The 24,694-nt window shown below is 46.0% G+C and overlaps 2 protein-coding genes across 3 annotated transcripts in view; one reads left to right on the top strand and one right to left on the bottom strand.

Moving 5' to 3' along the window:
- The window catches only part of NT5DC2 (5'-nucleotidase domain containing 2), a 28,732-nt gene extending 7,723 nt beyond the window's left edge, over positions 1 to 21,009 (bottom strand). The window contains exons 1-8 of the mRNA XM_055708606.1: positions 20,517 to 21,009; positions 12,739 to 12,923; positions 11,863 to 11,937; positions 9,886 to 9,941; positions 7,997 to 8,090; positions 4,169 to 4,297; positions 1,009 to 1,069; positions 257 to 359 (exon numbers count right to left, since the gene is read on the bottom strand). Coding sequence (XP_055564581.1) covers positions 257 to 359; positions 1,009 to 1,069; positions 4,169 to 4,297; positions 7,997 to 8,090; positions 9,886 to 9,941; positions 11,863 to 11,937; positions 12,739 to 12,923; positions 20,517 to 20,799 — 986 coding nt within the window. The 5' untranslated portion in view covers positions 20,800 to 21,009. The remainder of the gene's footprint in view (positions 1 to 256; positions 360 to 1,008; positions 1,070 to 4,168; positions 4,298 to 7,996; positions 8,091 to 9,885; positions 9,942 to 11,862; positions 11,938 to 12,738; positions 12,924 to 20,516) is intronic.
- Positions 21,010 to 21,146: 137 nt separating this feature from the next.
- On the top strand, positions 21,147 to 23,337 carry LOC102050894 (ubiquinol-cytochrome-c reductase complex assembly factor 5). Of its 2 annotated transcripts, XM_055708613.1 has the most exons (3): positions 21,147 to 21,239; positions 21,491 to 21,662; positions 22,973 to 23,337. In XM_055708613.1, the coding sequence occupies exons 2-3, from the start codon at positions 21,512 to 21,514 to the stop codon at positions 23,038 to 23,040; spliced, it is 219 nt and encodes a 72-aa protein (XP_055564588.1). In that variant the 5' UTR covers positions 21,147 to 21,239; positions 21,491 to 21,511; the 3' UTR covers positions 23,041 to 23,337. The 2 variants fall into 2 exon arrangements, with proteins under 2 accessions (XP_055564588.1, XP_005433895.2); XM_005433838.4 differs by lacking the exon at positions 21,147 to 21,239 and having other exon boundaries at positions 21,300 to 21,662.
- Positions 23,338 to 24,694: the final 1,357 nt, after the last annotated feature.

The raw sequence follows: 24,694 nt of genomic DNA, 5'->3' as shown, positions 1-24,694 counted from the left end.
GCTGGAGGTGATCCAAAGTGGCAGCTCGGGAACACTGTGCCCTTACACAGCTTTGTACCTTCTTCAAAAAGTGAGAGTCGATGTAAAGAGTGCTGCGGGGTGCAACATTCACCACAACCGGTTCCCAAAGAGCACTCTTGTGACTGTTGCCACAAAACCCTCTAGCGCACAACTTTCCGATGGTCACAGCAGAGACCGCAGTGCACAGCTCTTACTGTGCTGAGGTGACCCATCAGTGTGCAATAATGGTACTTACACAAAGCTAAAGGGACTGTTTGTAATGAGGAAGAGTTTCTTCTTGTGGTTCACCAGTCGGTTTAGCACAGCATAGATTTCATCCCCATGCAGAATATACTGTTCTATATTGGAATAAAACAGACATCATAAATCAAAAAGTTTTGGCGTAAGTCATGACCGCATTTCTTTACAAACAAACCAGCCTAGCCCCTCTACCACAAAGGGATGCAAAAAGCCCGAGTTAGATCCACCTCAGCAGGCAGATAGTGAACCATCCTGGTGACAAAATGGCCTTCCTCATCCTCAGTCATTGCATCTAGAGGAAAAAGACTGAGGAACAGAAAATGCTAGCAAAAAAAGAGGGCTGAAAGCAAACCCTCACAAGGGCCAGTCACAGCCACTCCAGACCATGTTGCTGCCAGGAGCTTGCTTTCCCCTGAATGACCAGGAAGCCTTCCCAGATGGCACCTTTGCATGTTCACATCACGTCAAGGACCGCCATCCCTCACTTACGAGCTGAAGGAAACAGAAACACAACCAATGAAGTAGATGTTTCCTCCATTAAAATAGATCCTTCACCTGACCCTAAATATCATTTGGTTCTTAATGCCACTCTACCCCTCAGCTGCCTTTAGGCCAGCCACGATCAAGTTCTGTGTCCCCCGGACTCCTGTGACTGTGTGTGGGGCCTACACAGTTGTCTTACACAGACTGCCACATAGTACGAGACACATCAAAATGGATTTGGCACCAGAGCTCCATTTAACTCACCCAGATCTTTTTCAATCCATTTGTACATCACTCCTTTCACATGTACATCTCTAATAGCATCCTAAAGAAAAGGGCAGAGAAAAAAAAAATTCAGTTTTACACATGGCATTCCTGTTTCCCAGCATGCAAACCTACTGTCACCACTGAGGACCAAACCAGTAATGACGCATCCCCGCTTCTTGCTGGATGAACAAAAGCTGCATTAATGCTCAAGAGAACGAGAACAGGCTCACCAACATGCCAAAAGGAACACCACAGTGGCTAGCTCAGCTGATGCAGTACAAGGGGAAAAACCTCAAAACCTATCTGTGAAAGCACAATTGCCTTCCTGCTACTGGAAACCAGCACATGTCAACACACTGTTATCAAGGCAATCATGACTGCAACTCCAAAACCATCAACTGCCCCAAAACTGTACTGGCCCAGACACTAGCTGGCTTTTCTTCCTCCCTGTGCCTGTGGAAGCTCTGCCAAACGTGACCCAAAGGATGGGAGCATGGCCAAGGTGAACAGCAGCAGAGGTGAGCATCTGTAATTCCAAAACGCTCCCCACAAGCCAAGGAGGGCTACAGCTCCCAGCTCCGGATGGCCAGTGGGTACAGGCAGAGCAGAAGCTTCCACTAGGAGGCTGAGGGCTTTTTGCAAAAACAGAGATGCTGACTTTTCAGGAGGAAGGCAAGTTAAAACAGATTATTTTCAAGGGCATCCAAATATCCTCTATTTTCCAGGCCAGAGGCCAAGATGCAACACATTTTTGGACACACCCAGTTGAGATTCGTCCCAAGTCTCCATCCAATGAGATATGCCAGATACACAAAGACATTGCCAGAGCAGCAATACATTTTGCTTGTTTTAACAGTACCGTTTTCATCCCTGACAATTTAGATAGGTAAAGAAATGCTGCCTTTCCCCAGGACCCTCAAATCCCTGTTACACTACATGTGCTCCTTCAGGAGTTGCCCTTTCAGACTGGACTCCCACACTCACCACTGACACTGCTACAGCGACACTTGCACCACTTGCACACAACTCCCCACAGTCACCTGGTCTCACAGCAGTGCTGCTGAGACCTGCTTATCACCCCAAAATCGCTGCCTTCAAAATGGGGAGAGAACCAGAATTTACAACTTAGATGGGAGATGACAAAGGAGGAGGTGTCACCTCTTCAAAACAGAGTTTTAGGAGTCTCCTTCCACCATGTGGATTTGAATGGTAAAAAGGCAGAGGTCACATCTCATTCACCAAGAGACTGCCTTATTGAAAAGAAACTGAACAAAAAGCAAAAGCACTAACAAGGTTCCTGCAGATAAAACTGTGGTAGCCTGGGGAGGTGTCAAACAGGGCTCAAAACCTCAAAAACTACGAGAAAGCAGGGTAAAGAGGTTCTTACTCTCCAATATGAAGCAACCAAACTGGTGTGACCAGACTACTTGGTTTACAAGTCAGCTTCAAACTTTACCGTTGCCTCAGGGTCTGCCCTTTTGACTCAGCGCAGTGTCTGTATCACTCAACCTGCTCCCAAACACAAGGAGCTGCAATCAGAATTACTACTAAGAATTACAGAAGAGTGTCAGGTTTAGACATGTCTTAGCCCCCTGTTAGCCTGTGTTGCAATAACAGTTGGGGCTATGCAAGTCCTCTCGGACACCTGTCTGTGTAAGCACAAAAAGATCTCTGTGCTCATGTCTGCAAACCATCTCTTCCCACTTGCGCTCACGTACTGTCAAGGGGAAAGTTTTGCAAAAATGTTATCCTCATCGTACAGAAAAAAGCAAGAACTCTTGTGGTGAGAGCACAGGACAGCCACCAACTTTCCAGTATAGATTTCAGGCACTGGCACAGATTTTCTGTCATAGCTTTCTTCCCTGCCTACCTCAGCCACTCCTCAGGAATCACCCATCCCTCAGCAATGGATGTGAAGACAAATGCCAGGATTAGCACTCAGGAGTTTGAGGGTTTGAGCACACCATTTGCCCTGTATTGAGTATATATTAGGTGGTGGCGACCACCCACGTGCTTTCAAGAATTCAATTAGGAACGTGTCCATTTAGACCTCAAAAGAAGGTCCAGAAGACACTCTTGATAAAAGGCCTCAGGAGTCAGCTGCATCCCCTCTTCCCAACTTCCCCACCCCAAGAGCAAAACCAACAACAACTAACACCCTAGAAACATGTTAAGGTCTTGTGGGAAACTGGCTGGCATGCTCCTATCCAGCACTAACAGAAGGTCAGAACGTAAGCTGTAATCTCTGGCTGCAGCAAAGCTGACAAGGATCCTTATCACAAAAGCAGCAGCACTGGCGTGGTGCTCCACTTCCCTCACAAGACGACCGAACAACATATGTATGGGCTGCTACCAGTGGATGAGCGTAAGTTTCCCACGAGGTACAAATCAAAAACCTCTCTCCATGGAAAAAGGCGTGCAATAAGGCTTGGCTACCAGGGAAGATGCATCATCTGTCAACAGAGGTCACCCAGGGCAGCAATATCAAGCACTTACATCTTGCCTGCAGCATTAACTAAACTGTCAAACAGTACTCCCTAACAATGTTGATAATCCCAAGCAGCCATTTCAAATGCTGGGAGTGAAGCTGGAGGGCACAGGTAGCAGCAGCACCTTGGAGTAACTGGCTCTTTAAAGCTAGTCACCCACTGGAAAACATCCCCAAAGGATCAGACAACTATGTAGCTGCAAAGGGAAGGGGTGGATTCTAAGAGCAGGCAAGGACAGGTGCTTCACAACAACTGCTGTATAAAGCAAACTGTTTGGTACGTGGTCAGACCAAGCCTCTTTGAAAAATGAGACATTAACAGGAAAACATAGAGCTTAGAAGTTTGCAGTACCAGAAAACATTTACACGAGCTTTGTGACATATTTCCTATGGAAGGGCCTTCAACCTAACCAGTCTAGGCACTCCTGCAAGAGATAACGTACAGCAACACCAGCTCTGTAGTACAGACAGAAAATTAACATGTTCTGAAAACACAGCTTTGAGTATTCCCTGGTAATTTAATCTGAAGGGGCAACAATGCTGTCATATTAGGCTACTCATCAACAGCCCCTTAGGTTTGGGTACTGCAGAGCTCACCAGTGCTACCAAGCCAAAGGGCTCACAATTCTGATGAGATAGGAGCTATGGGGCAGCTGCCATTTTACTTACAGATATATCTTTGTAAAGATGCACCTGGTCAAACTCAATACCATGAGTTATGAAGTAATCGATGACCGAAGAGAGCAGTGTCATTTCAGGAAGAGAAAAAATGTCCATAAACTGCTTAAGTGATGGACCCTGGAAAACAAAAAATGAAAAAGACACATTAAACAAAAAATACTTAAAATTATAATGCAAAGCCAAACAAACTCACTCACATCACCCAGTACCGTCTAACAACAAAAAAACCCAACAAAACACTCATGTGGGAAGTCCCAGCCACCCAGCAAGCAGCCCTCTCTTCTCAACCAAAACACTCACCTAATGCGTTAACACTTAACAAGAGAGAGGCTTCTGCTTCACAGAAATCGTTAAACAAACCCAGAATTATAAACAACATCAGATGAAGGTGCAGGAAGTAGGGAGTAATAATAACTTTGAAAATACACTAACTTTTATTACAAACCCATGCCCTCTGCTTCCCACCTGGCCTCTTGGTGTTAAAAGAGGTGCCAACAGACAGCACCCTGCTACAGAAGCAGCTGTGGCCCTTGCTGGAGATGCCCCATTGCTCATCTAAACCAGGCTGCAACACTGGACACACGGGCACCAAAGCTGCCTCAGCCTAGTGAGGTTCCACACAGCCACACAAGAATCGCTCCAGCAAGCAGTTTGCCAGTGCCTGTCTGGCCTTGAGTCACTACGGAAAACCCAGAGCAGGCACAAAGGAAAAGAACTTCAGCCCGCCCAGTGGTCAAGTGGAAATGGGCAATTAAATCCCGACCGAGCAAAACTCACCTTGCATTAGGCAAGGCTGCAGCTCTCCCATATTTTTGCTATTTCTATTGCCTATCAATCACAAACCTATCAGCAGGTTAACAGCCAACTTTGGCTCCAGAGAGGAATTCCAAGTAAAATAAAGACTGTTTATTCAGTCTGTACCACCTGTGCAGAGGACTATGGTGAGTCTCACTGGTAAGCTGAAGCTGGAATCAATCTTTTCATCTTGCTTCGCTCAAGTGCCAGAAGCCAAGGGGACATTTACTAAGCCCTTGTGTATGAAAAGCAGTTCAGGAGGTGCACAGACCTCTCAGTGAACCTGGTCACCAGAGGTGCCAAGGCAATCCAGTCGTGCCATGCCTGTCCATGTGAGCTTTGAGCAACCCATGACTGAAGCCACAAAACTGCAACACTCTAGGATAATACTGGTCCACATCAGAAGGCAATTATTATAGCTACGTGAAAGAGAGACATGAAAGCACCCCCAGAAGATCACACAAGGTACACATCGTGGAAGCTGACAGAGGGCACACGCTGTCTAATGACCAACACATGCCCCTCTCATGTCAGGATGTAATAACGGTAACATTTCCCGTTTAGGCCGGTCTTGGAAGGGTAGAACAAGAGATGCACTCTCTGCAGTGCTATCTAAAGGCAATATTGGGACAGCACAAATTGGGGTCAAGAAAAATGGTGCAAAAAGGGCAAAGGAATAACAAATGGCATTTTTCTTGAGGTCTATTACCAAAATATACTGCAATCAAAAGCTTTATCAGTGTGCTGAGGGTTACAAAATTTCCACCCAGCCAGCGTAGGACAACTTGACCTACAGCCATAGTAACACAAAGGACCCCCTCTGGTTTGGGCCACATACTGCACATGGCGGTGCTGCTTAGTGGTACTGAGTCCTTTCAACAGACTTTGTCCGTTTTGATGCTACAGGAATATTTCTCCAACTAGTAAAATCAAAATTTCCTGCAAACAGCCTCCACCTTTTTTTCCTGCTCAGGGATTCTGGGAAAGAAGCAAGAGGGACAAAGACAGGCAGCTCCTACTGAAATCACTAGATGTGGGACTTAGAGTGCAGCACATCAATGACCTGTCCCACCTTTCAAGACCTTAAGCATAGAGGAGACAGTGAAATGTTCAGTGTTAACAGCAAACCTTGTCAACTCTGCTTTCATTTTTGTGCCTTGTGTCATTATCCTACAAGGCAAGTCCAGCTTCCCCCCATTCCCTTTAGTAGCCTTGACTTCCTTGCAGCAGACACAGCGACCAAGTCAGGATGAAAACTGGACAATCGTTTTAGAATGCTACATACGCTTTTTCCACAACATCCTAGAGTTCTCCATTCTTCATTACAGGCCATCACTAGTTCTGCCAGCAAAAGCCACACTAGCTGCATTGCCTAACCCCTGTCAAGATCTGTGCCTACCTATTGCAGGCGTTGGGATGCCGATAGCTGTCCACGCACTCCTTCCAACAAAGGATCAAGATAACTCTTAAGGGAGAGTATTTATATACTTCAGCTACATCAGTCCCACTTGTCTTACACCTTGTTGCCTGGAATCACCCCCTGGCAGACCTTCCTCTTACCCACACAGGTAGCAACATCAGCATGACAGACTAAGGACAAGATTAAAGATCCCTGCTACAGCCTCATTCCACACCAACCGCACTGCACCTGCTCACACCAGCAGTCATCTAAACCCAGATGCCTTCCCACTAATACGTTTGTGGCACAGGCTGAGCAGACATTGCTGTATGCAAATGCCATTAGTTGTATATACTTTCATTCTCTTTGGGATCCACCTGTTAGTTTACGAAGTTCATTATACTACTAGGAGAGGAGATTTACCTCTTGGCAATGAATAACTTGCTATCCTTACTTCTGTGGCCAAATGTTATACGGAATTTTTCAATACTAACTACAGGAAAGAAGAAAATATCTGGTACATACAAAGCAGCAAAGAATGGCACCTTGGCATGAGCACCCGGCCCTACAAAAGGCCACAATTCAAAGCAGATTTCATACTTAAAATTATTTAAAAAGAAAGGTGAAATCATCTCAGGTTTGCCAGGAGTGAGGAGAGTTGCACAGTGGGAGGCGAATGGAGTGCAGTTTACAGAGAGAGAGCAAATTCTAAGCAGAAACATCCTATTTCAAAGCTAGAAACAACACTGAGCTATAAACAGTATGTATTTATGCAGAAAGCAACCGCTCAGATAAAATCGTTCCCAAGAGAGACAGAGAAATCAAAAAGTGACCTTCCTGGAGACTTCACACAGCAGACTCAAAGGGATATTAGCAGAGGAAGCTTGCCCTAAGGCAACAGAACTAACAAAGGGCAAGAAACAAAGCAGTTCTGGAGGGAAAGGGATGTGAATGGCCCCGCTTGCCCACTGCACCGCACGAGGCACTTGAGGAAGAAAAATGTCTCCTAATTTCCTCTAGTTCAGACAACTCAAGGATTTCTACAGCTCCTATGGACAGAATTTCAGTAATTTACTGTGACAGTAAACTTTTCTGCCTAAAAATTCCCCAGTACTCATGGATGCCGACCCTATGAATAACATCCACTAAGTAGGTCTGAAGAGGCATGGAGGAAGATCCCTTTCATGAAGGAAAAAACCCCTACCCAACACCAAAGAAAAGGCATTGCAAGCACCCTGCTGCTACACACACGTACCCCCTCTCCTGCACAACTCACTGCAAACACCATCGCTGCAGACTGCTTAGGTAGTAGCTTAGGAGCTAGATTTGGCCAAGGCACAAGCAGGGACCATCTCCCTGTCAGTCTCCAGAGCCATTCAGATCTAGGCCAATAGCCCTGGGGTGTTTAGGAATGCTTAACAGATGGCTTTCACATGCTAAACTGCTAAATAACCTCTGGGGCAAATTCCCACTAGAACAAAAACACACACTGCAGCTCACTAGGGACTGAGCCTTTCCCAGTCCAAGGGAGGCTGGAGTCATTTACAAGCTCATACAATTCATTCTGTTTTCCCAGCTGTTAAAAGAGCTGCTGCATCATAGCAGTAAAGGGCTTACAATACCTTGCCATAGAAGTCACTCATCTGGTACAGGGGGATGTGCTGCGTACCACCGTAGAGTTCGATCACCTCTTCGTCAGGCACCGGTTTGAGCCCTCTAGATGCAAACCAGAAATAGTTTGTCAACAATCACCAGTCTGCACAGAGCTACAGAAACTGCAGAGAAAGGAGGTGGGACAAACAGGTTCCTCTCTAAAATTCACACATTCCTCTTGCACAAAAGAAACAGCCAGAGAGCCTGACAGCTCCATGGTTTCTTAAGATTCACATAAAACCTTTCCCCGACACATTCTTCAGACACCTTGTTTGCTCGTTCAAGTTAATTGAGGAGCTTTATCCACATTCCAGCCGGGAGTTCAGACAGAGGCTTCTCTCTGCATGCTGTCAGCCTGCTGACAGGACTGTCCCAGCAAATCGACCCCCCCCACCCCCGGCCCCGAGTTGGCAGCACTGGGTAACTGTCAGTTTGGAGAGATTGCTTCCACGAGGTATACCACCATGAAACGCAAAGGTGTAGGAAAAGAGCTTTCTGAAAATGAGGTTTCCTTCTTACTCGGTTTTTCTAAGCAAGACAAGTTCTTCACTAAGACCTTTCAACAGAGGTCACTGGTTTTCCCCAAAACACTATAATCACAGGTATGGCTATGAGCTGTACCCTTCACAAACATCAAGTTATCTGACTGCTGCAGGTTTTGCCTCTTGCACAATTTTTGATGGCTGTTTACTCAAGCAGTCAGCAACTTTCTCTTTCTCCTTTCCTATTCAGTCATGGTACAGCCTCTAAGAAGTTAAAAGTTGCCTCAGTTGCGCTCAAAAAGCAAAGGACAGTTTAGGAAAAGTATACCCCAAGAAGGATAGTTACAAAAGGACAGTAGGAGGAAAAAAAAAAAGGTTTAAATGTGTTTTCACTAAGAATCTCTTTATGAAGCTGAAGTGAAATATGGGGCTGTACTAGCCCCCTCTGCCCTCTCCACTCCCCTCCGCCCCCCAAAATCCTAACCAATTCAAAGAAGCCAATTCTCTCTGATTATGCAACTCCCTTCTTAATATTCTTTGAGTGTTTACTGCAACTGAAAGCTTAACAGTAAAAGGGCATAGTTCAAGAAAAAAACACACATTGGCTTCCATGCTCAGGAAATAGAACATGGATTTACAGGAGCTTTGCTACCGATATCTATGAATAGACGCTTCTACTGCTTCTTACACACCAACCCCACTCCACATTGGGGCAAGGTTTTCTCCAGTCTCACAACTTTTTGGAGACAAGTTTACTCTGCACTGCTTTAGCCACTCACTTCAAAGCATGCCCAGCTCTCTTTGCACAGTAACAGAAGGAAAAATAGGACAACCTAGGCCTTAAACTGAGCCCAGATTCTGATGCATCATTACTTCATTGATATGTCTGCGCTGCTTTAAGATTTTGTTTGCACATCCAGACCACCCTCCTCTTAGCTTTGTGACAAGGCACAGCAGATGACTGCTGGGATACACTCCTGCCTGGAGAAGACAGGGCCATATGTGGACCACATATGGAGCGGTGCTTTCCTAAGTGGTGCTTTCCTAGTCACAGTTTGCTCACAGACATTAACCCAGGCGTGCTGTAGCTGCAACTCAGACATCATGCAGAGTACGTGATCAGATGTGTTATTAACCATTACAAAAAGCTCCAGGTCTTCCCACCCACACTTGGCTTGAAATGCTTGAGGAAAAAAAACTCCCTGCAATTATATGCCAAGTAAGCATCTGAAGCAAGTGCAAACAGGATAAGCCAGATGAGACTGTGCTCTGCTCAAACCCGCCCCCCCCCCATTTGCCACAAATATACACTCAGATTTAGCCATCCACTTTTGCATATATGAGCATTTAGAAAATAATTTTCAAAACTGACAGACCTATACGCTGTTCCTAGCTGGACATAATGGAAAGCATCGATCTTCATGAGAAGACTCTGTGATAAGACATAGATATTTACTGTTAGAATTGAGTAGGTTTACACTGAAACCTTATGTAAGTTTCAAGTTTGACACAAATGACATTAAGAAAATAAAATCCAACATAAACATCCCACATTATGTACTTTAAGCTGCACTTAACTCTCCAGCCACTTTTACACAGGCTCACTCATACCGTGACTTTTTATTGGCCTCTCCAGTAAAAGATTGTCTTTCTATGAGCCAAAATATCACTGTCTCTTACACTCCAAAGTTTGTGGACAGGGATGCAGTTAAAAAACAGAGAGAACAAGGTTTCTGTAACTCAGACAGTCTCTTCTTATCTCCTTTTCAAAATCACATACATTCCAAAGGAGCTTTGTGTGCACAAGAGATCCATTTCTTGTCACATTCATGTTAAGCAGAACAAAGTGGGCAAGTTTTGGTTTAGAGTGCAGCTGCACCCAGTCATTTTCTTCACACAAGGGCTCTCCCCTCCACCACTTTTTACTCTCCCCAGCAGACATTTAAGGAGGGATGTTTAAGAGCACATAAGACTGGTAAAAGAGCTTTCTTTGCATTTATTTTTTTATCAGACTCCCCTATTCATCAGCCATCCCTTCTCCATCCATCATTCTGACGCCATAACACAAATCATCGGGGCACGGAAAGCAGCCTCACACTAAACCCATATCCCTCTGCAACTTGAATAAGGACAGAGCATCAAATTATTTGTACTGTTTCTACCATAGTGCAAGGTAATTCATTACACAGAGCATTCGCAACCTTCAGGCACCTTCTTTTACCACAATACCATATTGCTGCAACTTGTTACACCGTGGGCAGACCTCCCACTAGTTTGTGAGGAGTGCAGGCAAATATGTTGAAAGATTTACTTAAGATAGGCACTACCCAGTTTTTTGTGTGTTTTGCAAACTCTGCTCCTGAGAAAAGAAGAGTTCTCATCCTCTACTCACTCAAGGGGTGCTCTGCTTGGTGAGGCTCTGTGTTTCTGTGATATATCAGCCAGAGATTTAAACAGGAAAAAAACCCACTTAAGTTGTCATAGATTTACTCCTCACTTTGTAAAGTCAGAGGCATGAGCAGTCTGCTGCCATGCCATCACCACAGGTAGGACAAAAGACATGGGAAAACTCTATATCGGGTTTTTTCTTCATTTTCTTTGCTTCCCACTGCTGGAGAACAGCGCATACACTCCAGCTTGTACTGCCTGCTTCCCTGAATGTGCTCAAAGCTCAGCATAAGAAAAGCTACTACAGTGAAGCAACTTTCTCTTCTGTGCTTACACCTGACTGCTTGGCTGCAGCAGCCAGCATGACATCACTGGGCATCAGGCTTTCAGGGAATCAGTCCAGAGTACTGAAAAGGGTTAAAGCTAACGCTTGCACTTTGCTTGCCCGTGCTTCTAAGAAGCATGCATTTTAAGTAGCTTGGATCTCTTTCCAGGCAGTCCTATTATTTGGGGTGGGGGTGGGGAAGGCTTCCTAAAGCATTCTCCTGACAAGTCGTTTCTATTATTAGTGTTAGACATAATGCCTCTGCTCCTGGCCTGTACTCATAGATGCAGGATTGAGGTTTGTTGTTTAAACTTCAAGAAAGACAGAAATGATCACACAAACAAGGCTATGTTTTCTATTAATTAGCTTGTAGAATTAACTGACTTTTTAATTGGCAAGGCTGTTTACCAGATCTTAGCTAGGATGTCCCATTCTGCTAAAAGCTATGCAAACACAAAAGACATCTCTCCCTTGGAAGGTTTATAAGCAAGAAGAAGCCACACAATGAAAAGCACAGCCACCTGGACTCACTGACAGTTTGGTGATCAATGTTATTGCATGCAATGACAGAAAGTATTGCCACTAAAAACATAACGCAATGGAAGACAAAGCCCAGGAGACTGGACTTTGTACAGCTTACCTTTTGTACATCATAGTGAAGTCCCCGTATGGCAAACCCTGGAATGTAATCATACTTCCCAAGCCCTTCTGGATACTGGGAAGACAAACAGTGACATCGTTAGAGGCATAAGCATTGGGTTACCAACAAAATTATTTCTCCTGTTGAGCTGGATTACTTTTACTCATAGTCTTAACCCAGGAGTAAACCAACCAAGGAACAGATGCACTGGCATGTTGCCCCTTCAGTGAAGAAGACGGATGAATGGAGGAAGACATAAAGGATCAGGATCCCCAAACTAGTTTCTCTCATGTAAGGGACACTAGTGAAAACGTAACAGATCCGCTCAGGCAGTGAGGACACATCTAGTATGCTCTAGTCAGTGGATATATTTGGCAAAGCAACAACACTGCAGAGTCCCTCTAAAAAGAAAGACGTGATGAGAAGAAAATGCACAGACCAGTCACCTACTGCAATCAGGGTGCCCATTATGGGGCATTCTATACAGTGTCATCTATACTGACTTGCACATGTCAAGTCCTGTACGGTTTCAGTGTTGGCCCACGGTTCATGTTTATCCACCATGTGTACCTCAAACCAGCAATTCTGTAGGCATCATTTCCATAGTTAAGTAAAACAGACCAGACCTTTCTAGACTAAGGTTCCTGCTACATATTTATAAAACCTCAGGAATATAGAGCACAGTAAGTTGTCTCAAAGGAAACCGATTCCATGTACAGACAAAACTTTCTGCAATCAAAGATCATGAGACACAGAATTTATCTCAATTAAAACAAGTAATTGACACATGCGCAGAATGCCATTTGGCAAGCAGTCTGGGGCATCCCAACAAAAGCAGCAAGCTTAATTGAGTGGAAATTCTTAGCACATCGTTACCTTGAATTGCTCTATTAGTATGTCTCTGGCGGTGTTGAAAATCATAGAGTGTAGTAAATTAGAATACTGTGCCAATGTGTAATCGTAGTCAAAGCCGTATATCTCCACATCTCCCAGGCTGATCTCATTGTTAGCGTAGATAGCGGCCGGGTTGAGGAGATTGCAGACTCCTGGTGGAAGGAGGTCTAAGAGAAGGGAAAGGGGAGAGGTTAGAGAAACTGAGAGAATCACTGAAATGTCAACTTTTTGTTCTGGACCTGGCAGCAGCTGGAAGTACCACACAGCAGCAGCAAAGGAGCACAGTGCTGCTGTCGAAAGCTCCTGCCATTAACTCGCTCAAATAATCCTCCCCGTGAAAAAAACACACTGTGAAAGCGCTGGCTGCCTCTGTTGATGGTGCTAACCACTTCCACAGTAAGACTGACCTTTTGTGTCAGGAAGATGCAAAACAATGTCCTGGGGTCTCTGGCCTACATGAAGCAAAGCAGACCAGATTCCGAAGTGTCCGATTTCTAGCTCACAGCAGCTGCAGTTCAGGCAGGCTCAGCAATGGGAAGGGTAGCTGCAATGTATCACCAGAAAAACACCCGCTCCTCACAAAACTTGCTGGAGACAAACAGGTTAACTCTCTTCTTTAAAAAGTCTAGATGACTTCAAATTAGGAATTTTGAGGTTTGTCTTTTGGCATTTTTTGTTTCTCACAGAAGCAGCCAGACTTCACAGAGCAATCCTGCAGGTACTGTTTGGGCTTTTTTTTATTATTATTAATGGGCTGGATAAAACAATGTTTTGTACAAACACCAACAAAACGTAAAAAAAAACCCCACACTAAGCTACGCTCTTGGAGCACGTAATGCTGATAGCAACAAGTTCTCTGCTTTCCTCTGATAAACAGCTGTGGAAACCTCCGACGCTGCGTGTGGTTTGTCACTTCAAAACAGGGCTACTCTTCAAGATGCTTGTGAACAACATTTTGCTCCCCAGAGCACTGGGAAAATGGAGGTTAAGTCACCTGGAAGCTGAACTACCTGTACGTCTTTTTTTCAGAGCTAGTCTAGAGAGCAGAGAGCTTTAGCTGCAGTACAGTGGGAGAGACAGGAACAGATCCTCCCCAGGCTTCCTGCCCCACAAGAGCTGCCCATTGCAAGATGAGAAAGAGCAACAAAAATAGTTCCCTGTAGTACGTTGCCTAGTCACATCCACACTGGGAGACAGAGAGGGGAAGGAGATGTTTCCTCCCTTCTCAAAGACGGATAATTTTCCCTCTGAATCATAGGAAAAGTGTAGACGTTTTCCAGATCCTACACAGCATCTGCAGGTAGGATTTTTTTTTTTTCCCTTCCTACCTTAACTTTTGGCTTTTAGCAAGAACCCCTGTGCCGGTTCTTTAGTGCTTCCTTGCTATAAAACCAAGTTTCATCTGAAACTAGAACAAAAAAAAAGCATTATTAGAAAGAGACACCAGCCATTCCCAATAAAGACTCTGTCTGGAATGATTACAGAATTTAGGTTAAAGTCCAAAGTACATTTTCAAGCACTAATCCAAAAAGGTGACCAAAGAAACAGGATCCAGATATATAATAATAGTTATTTTTCAGAGGAGATGCATTACAAAACATACCCATCCCTCTCTCCTAACTGACTTTGGTCTTCAGATGCAATTCACCAGATCAGCTACAGAGGAATGACTACAAAAGCAAGCAGTATTTTAAGGCAGAAGGGCTGACAGTGACTCTGCTGGTGGCAAAGTTTCTGGAAGAGGCTGAAGACAGCGGACACAATCAGAGTACTTCCCACTGGGATTTTTAAAAGACTGGAAACATAAATAGGGTTCAGATGATCACAACTTTCATCTTCTCATCATAAATGCTCTTTGCACCATAAACAAACAGAGCTCCGCTTCCTGCCCTCACCTCCAGATAACTTGTGGGAAGATCTTTTTCTAAGCATACTCTGGGATTTGCAGGGTGTTATTTTTCTTCCTCACAAGGAAACTGACACAACCATAATCACATCACGGTGCAAATACCCAGAGTTTTCCTCTTCTAATGAAAGCACTATTTGCAACCCACTTGCTGCTACTGTATCCCTACAGAGAGGTCAAGCTCTTCCAACATTCACCATCTGCAAACATTTATGACAACACATTTTGATAGACTGAGAGCAGCACAAAATATCGTTGCCTGAATCTCATCTCTCCTTTCCTAGGAGACATGAGACCCATCTAGATTCAACAACATATGCCAGCCACAACTTTTGCAAAACTACAGTCAGGAAAAGCTAAGGGAGCAGTATGATTTTGTAACAAGGAAAGGGTAGCCTAAGATTTGCCAAGCGCATGAAGTGAGTCTTATCTGTGATCAGAAGCATAAGCAGAAACTGCCACAGTATGATTTATGACGTATATTTAGACCCACTGGATGAAGCAATATTCCTCCCTGCCAGCCTCAAACGTACAGAGCCTCTCCACTGTTCGCTGACAGTCTCCTGCCCAGACCATTTCACCCCACTCGGATATTTTTGTCACTAACTTACACAGCATGTTCTCTCTTAACTTCGTAAGAGCCAAAAAAGGCTGCATATGCTAGCCAAAACACTTTATCACCATTGCCTCACACACAGCGTGTTCCCTACGCACACCTGCCGGAGCACCCCACACCTTGCTGTGCTTCCTATCCACACATCACGGTCACCAGACCAACGCAGAGCAGCTTGCTGACAGCTTGCTCTTTCCACGCCGTCCTCCTCCATCTTAAATTTACAGTAGTTTCAAAGTCACTGATCTGCTAGAGAGGAGGAAAAAACTCTGGGTTTCAGTCCAGGGACTCATGCTGCACATTTGGCTCAGTGTAAATGTCCATTTGCAGCACCCTCCTCAATAGAGCGGCAGGTGTCCATCTCCTCTTTAAGTTCACACAGTCTCTCCGCAGGCTCAAACTAGGGCAGGGAAGAGACAGAAGCTGGGAACACATGCAAGATCAGTTTCTATACCAGAGCCCAACCATGCTTGCCTTCCTGAGCCAGGTTTTAAGAAGTTTGGGGTTTTGTTTGGTTGGTTTGCTCTGTTTTTTTTTTTCCTCTCTGCCTGGGATCTTTGCCTCAGTTTGCATGGCAATTGTCAGGTCATAACAAACCGATGACACCTCCAGAGGCCCACAGAGATGCCATTTTTCAAGAATGATAGCTTTCGGTTTTTCCTCTGCCAAGACACCGTAACAGATTGCTGGACAGATACAATAAATTACAGTAAGAAAAAAACAAAATTAAATCCATTTTTGCTTATTAAAAAAATATAATCCCAACTATTCTTTCCATCTGGGTCCTAACTGGAAAAGGGAGATGATACCAAAAGTTAGTCACTGTCTACTCAGCACTTCACCCAGGAAGTATGATCTAAGGGAGAACCGCCATGCGTACATCTGAGGACAGTAGGAAAAAAACCTGCTCTTGCAATAGATAGAAACCCCTGGAATCTGCACACTTGCACAATTTGCTCCGGTTTGCAACTCTGATGGTTTTAAGGGAAGTGTCTGCATATCCATGGTACATGATGAAACTCAGCAACAAAGGCAGACCACAAGAAAGCGTGTTTGATCTCATGCATTTTTTAGACGTGGGTGTAAATACAAGGTGAACACACATTGCCTTCACCTTACCACTTTAAGGGCCCTGAACAGCTGCTTAAAACCAGAATATCTTCATGACAGCACAAGCGTCTCTTCTCAGGCAATAGCCCACATTGTTAGAAAGCAATAACACTCTATTTCCAACATGACAGCAGAGACGGAAACAAAAGCAGGTAATTAACTGTGAGCAATGGTTAGAGATGCCAAGACACCATATGGCCCTTTCTGATGTGAAAAAGCTCCAGTGCCAAGCACGTCCCATGCTTTTCTGAGCTCTCAGGGGTACCAACAGCATCATGCAGGAAACACTCCATTTCTCTCAGCCTCAGATGCAGCATGTTAGTGAAGAATAATACACACACACAAAAAAAAGGCAACTCACACCCACCTCTCACACCCTTTGTACTCCCAGAGGTCTAGCACAGCAGACATCGCACTAATTTCTTTGTAAGACTAGCAAGAAAAGGAATGATACTGAAAAGCAGATGGCCACCATCCTCCACATTCTTCATGAATCAAAAAGTTCCCTTTGCTCACACTGACTTGCTTTCTAAAGACAAACTGCCAGTTTTCCTCCCTTCCAAGTACCTCTTTATCCTTTTTTAAGTGTTGTTTTGTACCATTTCCCGCAAAGCCCTCCAACCCGCTGAAGACGCCTCTACCAAGAGGGTAGGGAGAGGGAAATACTACTTAAAAGAACATTAAATGACAGAGGAACCATATTAATAGAGTGCTAAAAATTACTCTGGAGCATACTCTTGAATTTATGCCATTATGCCTAAATATTTTGGCATTTCTCACCAAAAGTGAATGAACACCAAGCAAAAGTAGTATTAAAAAATATTGCTTCATGACAACTTTACATTTTTTATATACACAAAGGCACTAGACAAATGCTGCTATAGGAGTTCTTTACAAGAAAAAGTGTTTACATTTAGGGAAAGCAGGATTGGGAAGTTAACATAACTGGTCGCACCTCCAGTTCTGGTTGCTAATTGTCATTCCCAGTCCCAGCTCAATCCATAGGTGCCACAACCCGTGAGACATGCACACTCCCTAAGCAATTTGCAGGGCATTTATTATCATAGCACTAGACTAGTTTACTAGTTTGACAAGGAGTGAGTGCTTCAATCTTTGTGCCTGCTTGAAATTAGCAACACAAGCAGAACCAAAATGTGCTGAACTGTAAAAAACACCTCTGCACCACACCAAAATCACTAATGCAATGATCACACAGGGGTGTCATCTCTCCCACTTCCACATGTAATGGGCACATGTCGCTGACTGCAGTTTGCATTATTTAGATGCAAAGGTATCTCTGGATCTACACGACCTAAAAAGAGTAAGGACTACCTCCGAGCTACACCCTCAGTATTACCAATGCTTAATCAAGTTCTTGCTGTCTGCGAACTTGTCTCTATCCTCAGTAATTCTCACATTTAACCATGATCAAGCTTGTCATGCAGAGGCAATAAGTTATTTTAAAGTTTCCTTAGGAAAGCTGTTTTGTAGCCATGTTTACAAGTTTGAAAGATCTAGAAAAAAACATATATACTTGCTTACAGCCAAATCCTCACTCACTTGCCCATTCCACTGAGTTTCAGGATTGGATGCTTCCTAGAGTACAAGACTTCAAGCACTGCTTACTGAGAAAGCGTATCAGCCTTCCTTGACACTTCAGATATCATCAAATCAGAATACAACAAGTCTTGCTCAACACCACCCTTCTGACAAATGCGATTATAGTTTTCTTTTTGGCAGAGAAGGAAAAAAAAACCTAATAAAAGCACATTAGGTGGAAATAGTAGCCTCAAACTCTTACAGGTAATGAAATTTGGTCCTAAGAGTCAGTGTTGCAAAAGACAGGGGGAATAATGAAGAGCATGGCTTCTCCTGAGTCAACACGAAGGGGAGGTTTTACCTCAGCAGCACCTTTTGTATAGCTATGTTGTGCTGTTGTTTGTATCACCACACAAGCCTGGCAGAACACAGACATGTTTCTATAAAGTTGAGAACTTCTGGTGCCTGGGCTCTGGCCACCAAACCTGTACCACTGCTGAGCTTTACTGCACAGAAGCTCTTGTCCTACACATCCTGCCCTGTCCAACCTGGTCAGCATTTATCACTGCAATCACCTCTGCACAAAAATGAAACGTTGCTCTACAAATCAGGTCCTAAGCACAAGCTGGTTTGAAGACACATCGTAAGTTCTCCTGGCAGAGATCTCTGCAAAACCAATATAGGACAAAGGACTTCCTAAAGGTGGAGCTTCAGATAAGGAAGGAGAAGGTGGCACCACAGGAGCCTTCTCAAACTCAGTGCTGGTAAGTATTGAGATGTGATGATGTTTTCAAATCCATAACCAAACCATAGACTTTCACTTTTATATCTGAGTTTGAAATCAAGAACAAAGGAACAGGCTGATGCCACGTTTTGCACGTCTCAGTGTAGTTGTCAAACCAACAATTAAAACCAACATGGACCAAATCTGTTTATGTCTCTTCTTGACAGGACTTGAATAACAGCACAGTCTTGAAATTTTGGTTTGGGCAACTATTCTTTAAACAAACGAGGGCTGCCTTATTCAACATGTCTAATAGTTACCTGAAGGTTTGTAAAGAGTCTGCTCTGTAACACATGGGCTACTTCACCCAGCTTCATTTGACCTTTAGTCCTGCTAATTAGTTCTCCACTCAAGTAATTAATAACTGTATCTTTTGCATCCCAACAAAGTGCAACTGTGTGAACACAAACTTCATAATCTGCCACACAGTAAACTGAGAATTTTCCCAAGAGATGATGATGCAGCCTATTAACAAATTTGCATTTATGGTTTCAATACTGTTATGGAAAAGAAAAAAAGTGCCTTTGTGGGTATTAATGTCCAAACACCATGACAAGTCTTGCAAGCTGGAACTTCTTTCAAGCAGTGGTGCTAAAACCACAGCTCAGTCTTGGAGCAGGGACTTAACATGAAGCTACTGTCCTCTGTCAGCACCTTGTACTGCCTTCGACAGCTCAGGCAAAGGAGCTCACATCCTGCAAAAGCTGGAATGCAAGGATTCAGTGGCCAGTTCCTTCACATTTCTGCATCATGAAGGCCTTTTGATTTTTATGTCAAATCTTGTCTACTGGAAGGTGGGGAGGAAGACATGACAGCACTTGTCAGTCTCAGAACAGTGAGACGGTTCTTCCAGATCCCTATGGCTGGCTGCCATCCTTCTTCAAACCCTTAGAGAAACGAAAGGTAACGGAGAGCTATTGAACAGCAGACACAAAGTCACACTTCCTAGCTCTCCACAGTGCTTACCTTCAGCATTCCAAGAATCAAGAAACCAGCAGGAAAGTTTCCTGCCCTTCTGCCATGAAAGCTTTTCTTATTTTTTTCACATTTTTAGGTGAGTTTAGTACAGTGGAGGTCTGCTGCTGCCAAAAAGGCCACAGCCCTGTTTTACACATGGACAGATGTGGCTGGTGGCATGAGTTTTCCCCTTGCTTAGCAAGATTTCCATGTACCCAACCGAGCCAGTAATTTCTTGGTCTAAGGACCAAAAACACACATGCATGCACATAAGTAAAAGGTGTTTTGCATCTGTAACACAAACTAAGCTCAGGATCAGGAGACATCCTAGCAGCTACAGCATCAGCCCTCTCCATGCACACCCTTCTGCCAACAGTGAGTTACAAGCTGGACCCTGGACTCCTCACCACCTCAGTCAGCATCACTAGACAGTGATGCTGTCCTAGTCTAACCTCGTTTCCACATGGCAAATTAGAGACAAATGCAACAAGCCCTTTATTTAGCCCATTTGCCACGATGACACTCGTGTCAGGGAGGCCAGTCGTCAAGAACCCCACTCTGCACGTCCTGCAACGCTGAGACCAGGGATCTTCCCAGAGGGAAGCCCAGGACGGGGAGAGGATGATCAGGGCCATGTTTCGGTAGAAATAACAGTCCCCGAGGGCCCGGCGGCGGCGGCAGGCATTGCCAGGGAGAGGGCTTCCAGCCCGGCGGCTGCACAGCGACGGGCACGTCCCCAGTCCCGCAGCGCGGGGAAGGCGCCGAGATGCAAAGGGGGGGGAGGGAGAAAAAACAAGGAGAGAGGCGGAGCGCGGCGGGACGTGGCAGCCGGCGGCCGAGGCGGCCCTTACCGTAGACCAGCTTCTTCATCTCGTGGTACCTGGCCCACAAGTAGGTCTTGGTGTCGGCGCCCTCGGCCGGGAGGGGCTGGCTGCCCGCGGCGGGGCCAGGCTCGGCGCCGCGCCGGGCTCTGCCGGCGGCCGGCGGGTGCTGCTCCTTGGGCTGCCCGTGCCCGCCGTCCCCGGGGCACTGGCTGGCTTTAGGGCGGCAGCTCTGGCAGGAGACGGCCACGGCGAGGAGCCGGGGGGCCGCGCCGCCGCCCCTCCTCAGCGCCGCCATGCCCAGCGCAGCCATGGTCCCGCCGCAGCCTCGGGCAGCCCGCGCTCGGCCGGGGCTGGCCCCGCTGCTCCGCTCCGCGCCCCGCCGCCCCGGCCCGCGGCGGCACCCGCCGGCCGGCCAATCCCCGCCACCCCGTGTGCGAGGGGGCCGGGCGCGCCTCGGCGAGGGAGCCGGGGGGCGGCGCTCAGCGCCCGCCCGCGGAGGGGGGCGGAGGGGGGCGGAGGGCGGCGGGGCCCGGGCGGGCTCCGCTCGCCGCGCTCCGGCCCCTCAGGCGGGGGGCGACGGGGAGAGGGGCGGGGAGGGGCGGTGGTTCCTCACTGCGGCCCCGCCCCCGGCCTCGGTCCCGTTCCGCCCTGGCCAATCAGGCGAGGCGAGCCGCCCCGAGCGCTGTCACGTGAGCGCCGAGACGACCTTCCCGTTCGGCTGCTGGGGGGGCCGGGCGGCCCGCGCTGGAGGTGAGGGGCGCGGGGGCGCGGCGCTGATTGGCTGCGTGGGGGCCGGGCCGGGGGCGGCCGAGGGCTGCCATGGTGGCGGGGGCGAGGCCGGGCTTGGTTTGACCCCCGCTCCGGGCGGCTGGGGCTGCGGCACCGCGCCGGGCCGGGCTGGGCTGCCGGGGGCGGTTTGGCCGCGGGGCGCCGAGGGCCGCTGTGCGTCCCGTCCCGTCCCGCCGCTCACACGCCCTCCCCCCGTTTCCTTCCCCGCCGAGCTGAGGGCGCCGGGCCCGGCCATGCTGGTCAGCAGGAGGGTGAAGCGCCTCTTGCAGCTGGTGCCCGGGAAGCGGCGCTTCGGCGTTTACCGGTTCCTGCCCTTCTTCTTCCTGCTGGGGGGAGCCATGGAGTGGTTCATGATCAACGTCCGCATCGGCAAGGAGACCTTCTGTAAGTGAGGGCCCGCGGGGCGGCAGGAGGCCCCCGCAGCGCTGCCTGTGCGCGGGGGACACACCGGGGGCTGCAAGGGGCACGGCCACGGCCAGCCCCCGGCCCTCCCGCGGGCCTGGCACCCCCGCTCTGCCCCCCCCCGGCGGAACACACCGGGCAGAAGCCAACAAAAAAACGCAGCTGGGTTTCGAATACTAAATTAAAATTATTATATTTTTTTTTTTACACTGAAAAAACTCGCCAGGGTTGTCAGAATGTCGGTGTAGGTCAGTCCGAATGTGACCGTGTCAATTAGAAAGCGGGAAAACGAGTCGCAGGAACTTGGCTCATGGCGCTTAGTTTCCAGCAGTTAAAGCCTTCAGTTTTAATGTGGCATTCCTCCCTTTGAGGAACCGTGCTAGAAATGTTTCTGTACTTGGGGGAAAAGGATCGGCCCTACCATGTTTCATGGGAAATCTAGCTGAGTCTCCTGGAGAATAAACCGGGTTGATACAGTTTTCGTAGCTGACAAACTCACTGCAAACAGAACTGCTGCCCTGCCGGCTTCTGAAGGCTGGGGTTTGTGGGGTGGTTCAGTTGATTCCCGAAGCATACCTGCAGGGCAATAAAGTCCAGTTAGAAGCTAAAGCACAACATCTGTGTAGCAGCTATGATATTTCAGCTTGAGACTTATCTCAAAAAAATAACTGCTATGCCTAAATGATACTATGCTGCAGTAATAATTGTGCGGTTTAGCCTTATTGCTGCTCCATGGTCCGTGCGAAATGACAACACACAACTGATAACCTTTTTTTTCTGACAGATTTTGGTGATAGATATTTAGGAGTGATTGGGGGGCCTCGGGCAGGAAGAACAACTAGGAAGTCTATGAGGGTGGTTACATTCCTGTTTTCTTTATTAAAAAAATAAAGCTAAAATACTGAAGCCCTGCTGGCAGTCCCCAGGCATTGACTTTGTGCCTCTAATTTAATTTCCCTTCCGCTTCAGCTAGTTTAGGCATTTGTACTTTTAATCACCCTCATGGGAAAGTAGACAAGGAATTGACTGTATCACATTGGAAACTTAGTTTTCCTATAAAAACATTTCATCAGGACTGATGTGAAGAACTTTAGCCTGGATGGGAGGGAGAACATGAGCTATTTTTAAATGGTAACAAGGATTTGTGTTGGCTTGAATTTTCAGTTCCCTGTCAGTCAGTGTCTGCAAGAGAAAACTGGAAGAGTTTAAAAAGAAATGAAAGGCTTCAGGCATTTAATAGTGTCTTGCACTTGGAAAATGCTAATATAAAAAAAAAAATCTTTTTCTGGCAGATGATGTTTACCGTAGGAAACGATCTGAAAGACAGTACGAGGCAAGGATGGGAAAAAATGAATTTTAGCAGAAATGTTTCAAGGGACAGGTCCTGAATGCTTCAATTGTATTAATACCAAAGAAGTGTTACTGCCACGTGGACTGCAGGAGAAGATTTTGTCTCTGCAAGATAAACTGTAATCTACAAGTCTGTGTAATACACTCTCAGATGGTTTTGGAAGTTTTATTCTTCTTCAATCTACTTCCTATCCTTAATATTTTGTATTTAAGCCAAATACAGTAGCAAGAAGCTCATTGTGTTTAGGCCTCTGCCACTTATTTAATGTTTGTTTAGTACTTCTAAATAAACTACACAGAATAAACAGTCTGGCTACTGCTTTTCTTTGCTTGATGAGACACCATTCTTGCAACAAGACCAAGGGGAAAGAAATGTTACATATTGCATACATAGTATCTCAGCACATTAGAAACAATGGAGAAATAATATTAGAAAGAATAGTTTCCTTTGTAATGAGAGAATGTATGCTGGCATCTGATTTGTTTTCTTCCCGATGTGGCACAACTTAAACTAGGTAAAAAGAGGACAGACTCACTGCTCAGTGTTTACTCAGCCCACACTGTTTGGAAAGTCATCCGTGCATTCAGGCTCCAGTGCCTGCAAGTGCTGTAATACTCTACATTGCTACTCTAACAATGAATTGACCTGAGGGCGTTGGGGGAAAAAAGTCCCATGTGTACAGGCGCCAAGTTCAGAGGAACATGCAATGGCAGTCCCAGCAAACCTGAATTCTGTTTGCAGGACTCCTGTCTCCCCAAAGAAGAAAAAAAAGGAGAGAGCTAACTGCTGTACCCTGCACAGCCTTCACTCCCTAACACAGTGACACTAGCTCTTAGGTGCATGGGAACACGTCATGACTGTGCACTAGGATGACTGCTGCAATGTAATCAGTGAGCATCCTATATTAATGCAATTTTTTTTATTTCTGATGGTATGTGTATATCCCAAGGGTTCCACAAAGAAGCTGATTCTTAAGATCAGCCTAAAACCAAACCCAAGGCAGTTTGTATATTTAACGTGCATTCCTGTGCTAATTTCCAGCAGCCTTTTCCCACAGAATTAAGTTTTCATCAACTGAAGAGATGATGGCTGTTTTGAAGATGTTACAGTGCAGGTACTCAAACTTGCAAGTAGAGGGTAACTGCTGTACTTTGTGTTGTGTCTTCCAAGGAAGGACTTGATCTGGAGGAGTAGCGCTACTTGTGTTTTCAGGAGACAAAAAAACTGTCAGAGAATTAATGATGTCACCGTGCTGCTGTGTATTTTGACAGCAAATGAATTACTTGGAAAAATCTTCCATTTCAGGAGTAATAAGAACCTAGATTTTAACTTTGGTTCCAAGGTAGAGCCCAAGTTCAAAGACTCCTGCACAAGCTTCTTTTTCCAGTCACAGATTGTTGCACTGAAGTAAATCCTGACTGTAGCAATACATTAAAGAATAAAGCATCAACAAAAAGCTGGATTCTGAGAACTGCTGAGCTTTAGCTCTACCTGCCTTTACTTCTTGAGCCTTCTGGATCTCTCTTGTGCTTGGCTTCTATAGAACAAGTAAGTTTTTCAGTATCTTTGGGTTTTTTAAGAGCGAGCTTGTGCCCTAGTTCCTTCTTAGTACTTCGGAGCCTGCTGTGAAAACCGCCTGTGGCTTGGCTTAAGCACTCCTGTA

Source organism: Falco cherrug, chromosome 4, assembly GCF_023634085.1.
Source record: "Falco cherrug isolate bFalChe1 chromosome 4, bFalChe1.pri, whole genome shotgun sequence".
Lineage (NCBI taxonomy): Eukaryota > Metazoa > Chordata > Aves > Falconiformes > Falconidae > Falco > Falco cherrug.
Note: the sequence above shows the minus strand (reverse complement) of the source record. Positions and strands in the feature narration are given on the sequence as shown.

Coding starts and splice junctions, on each gene's coding strand:
- LOC102050894 (XM_055708613.1), top strand. CDS start 21,512: ATGCTGGTCAGCAGGAGGGTGAAGCGCCTCTTGCAGCTGGTGCCCGGG. Junction 21,663..22,972: donor CATCGGCAAGGAGACCTTCT/GTAAGTGAGGGC, acceptor TTTTTCTGGCAG/ATGATGTTTACCGTAGGAAA.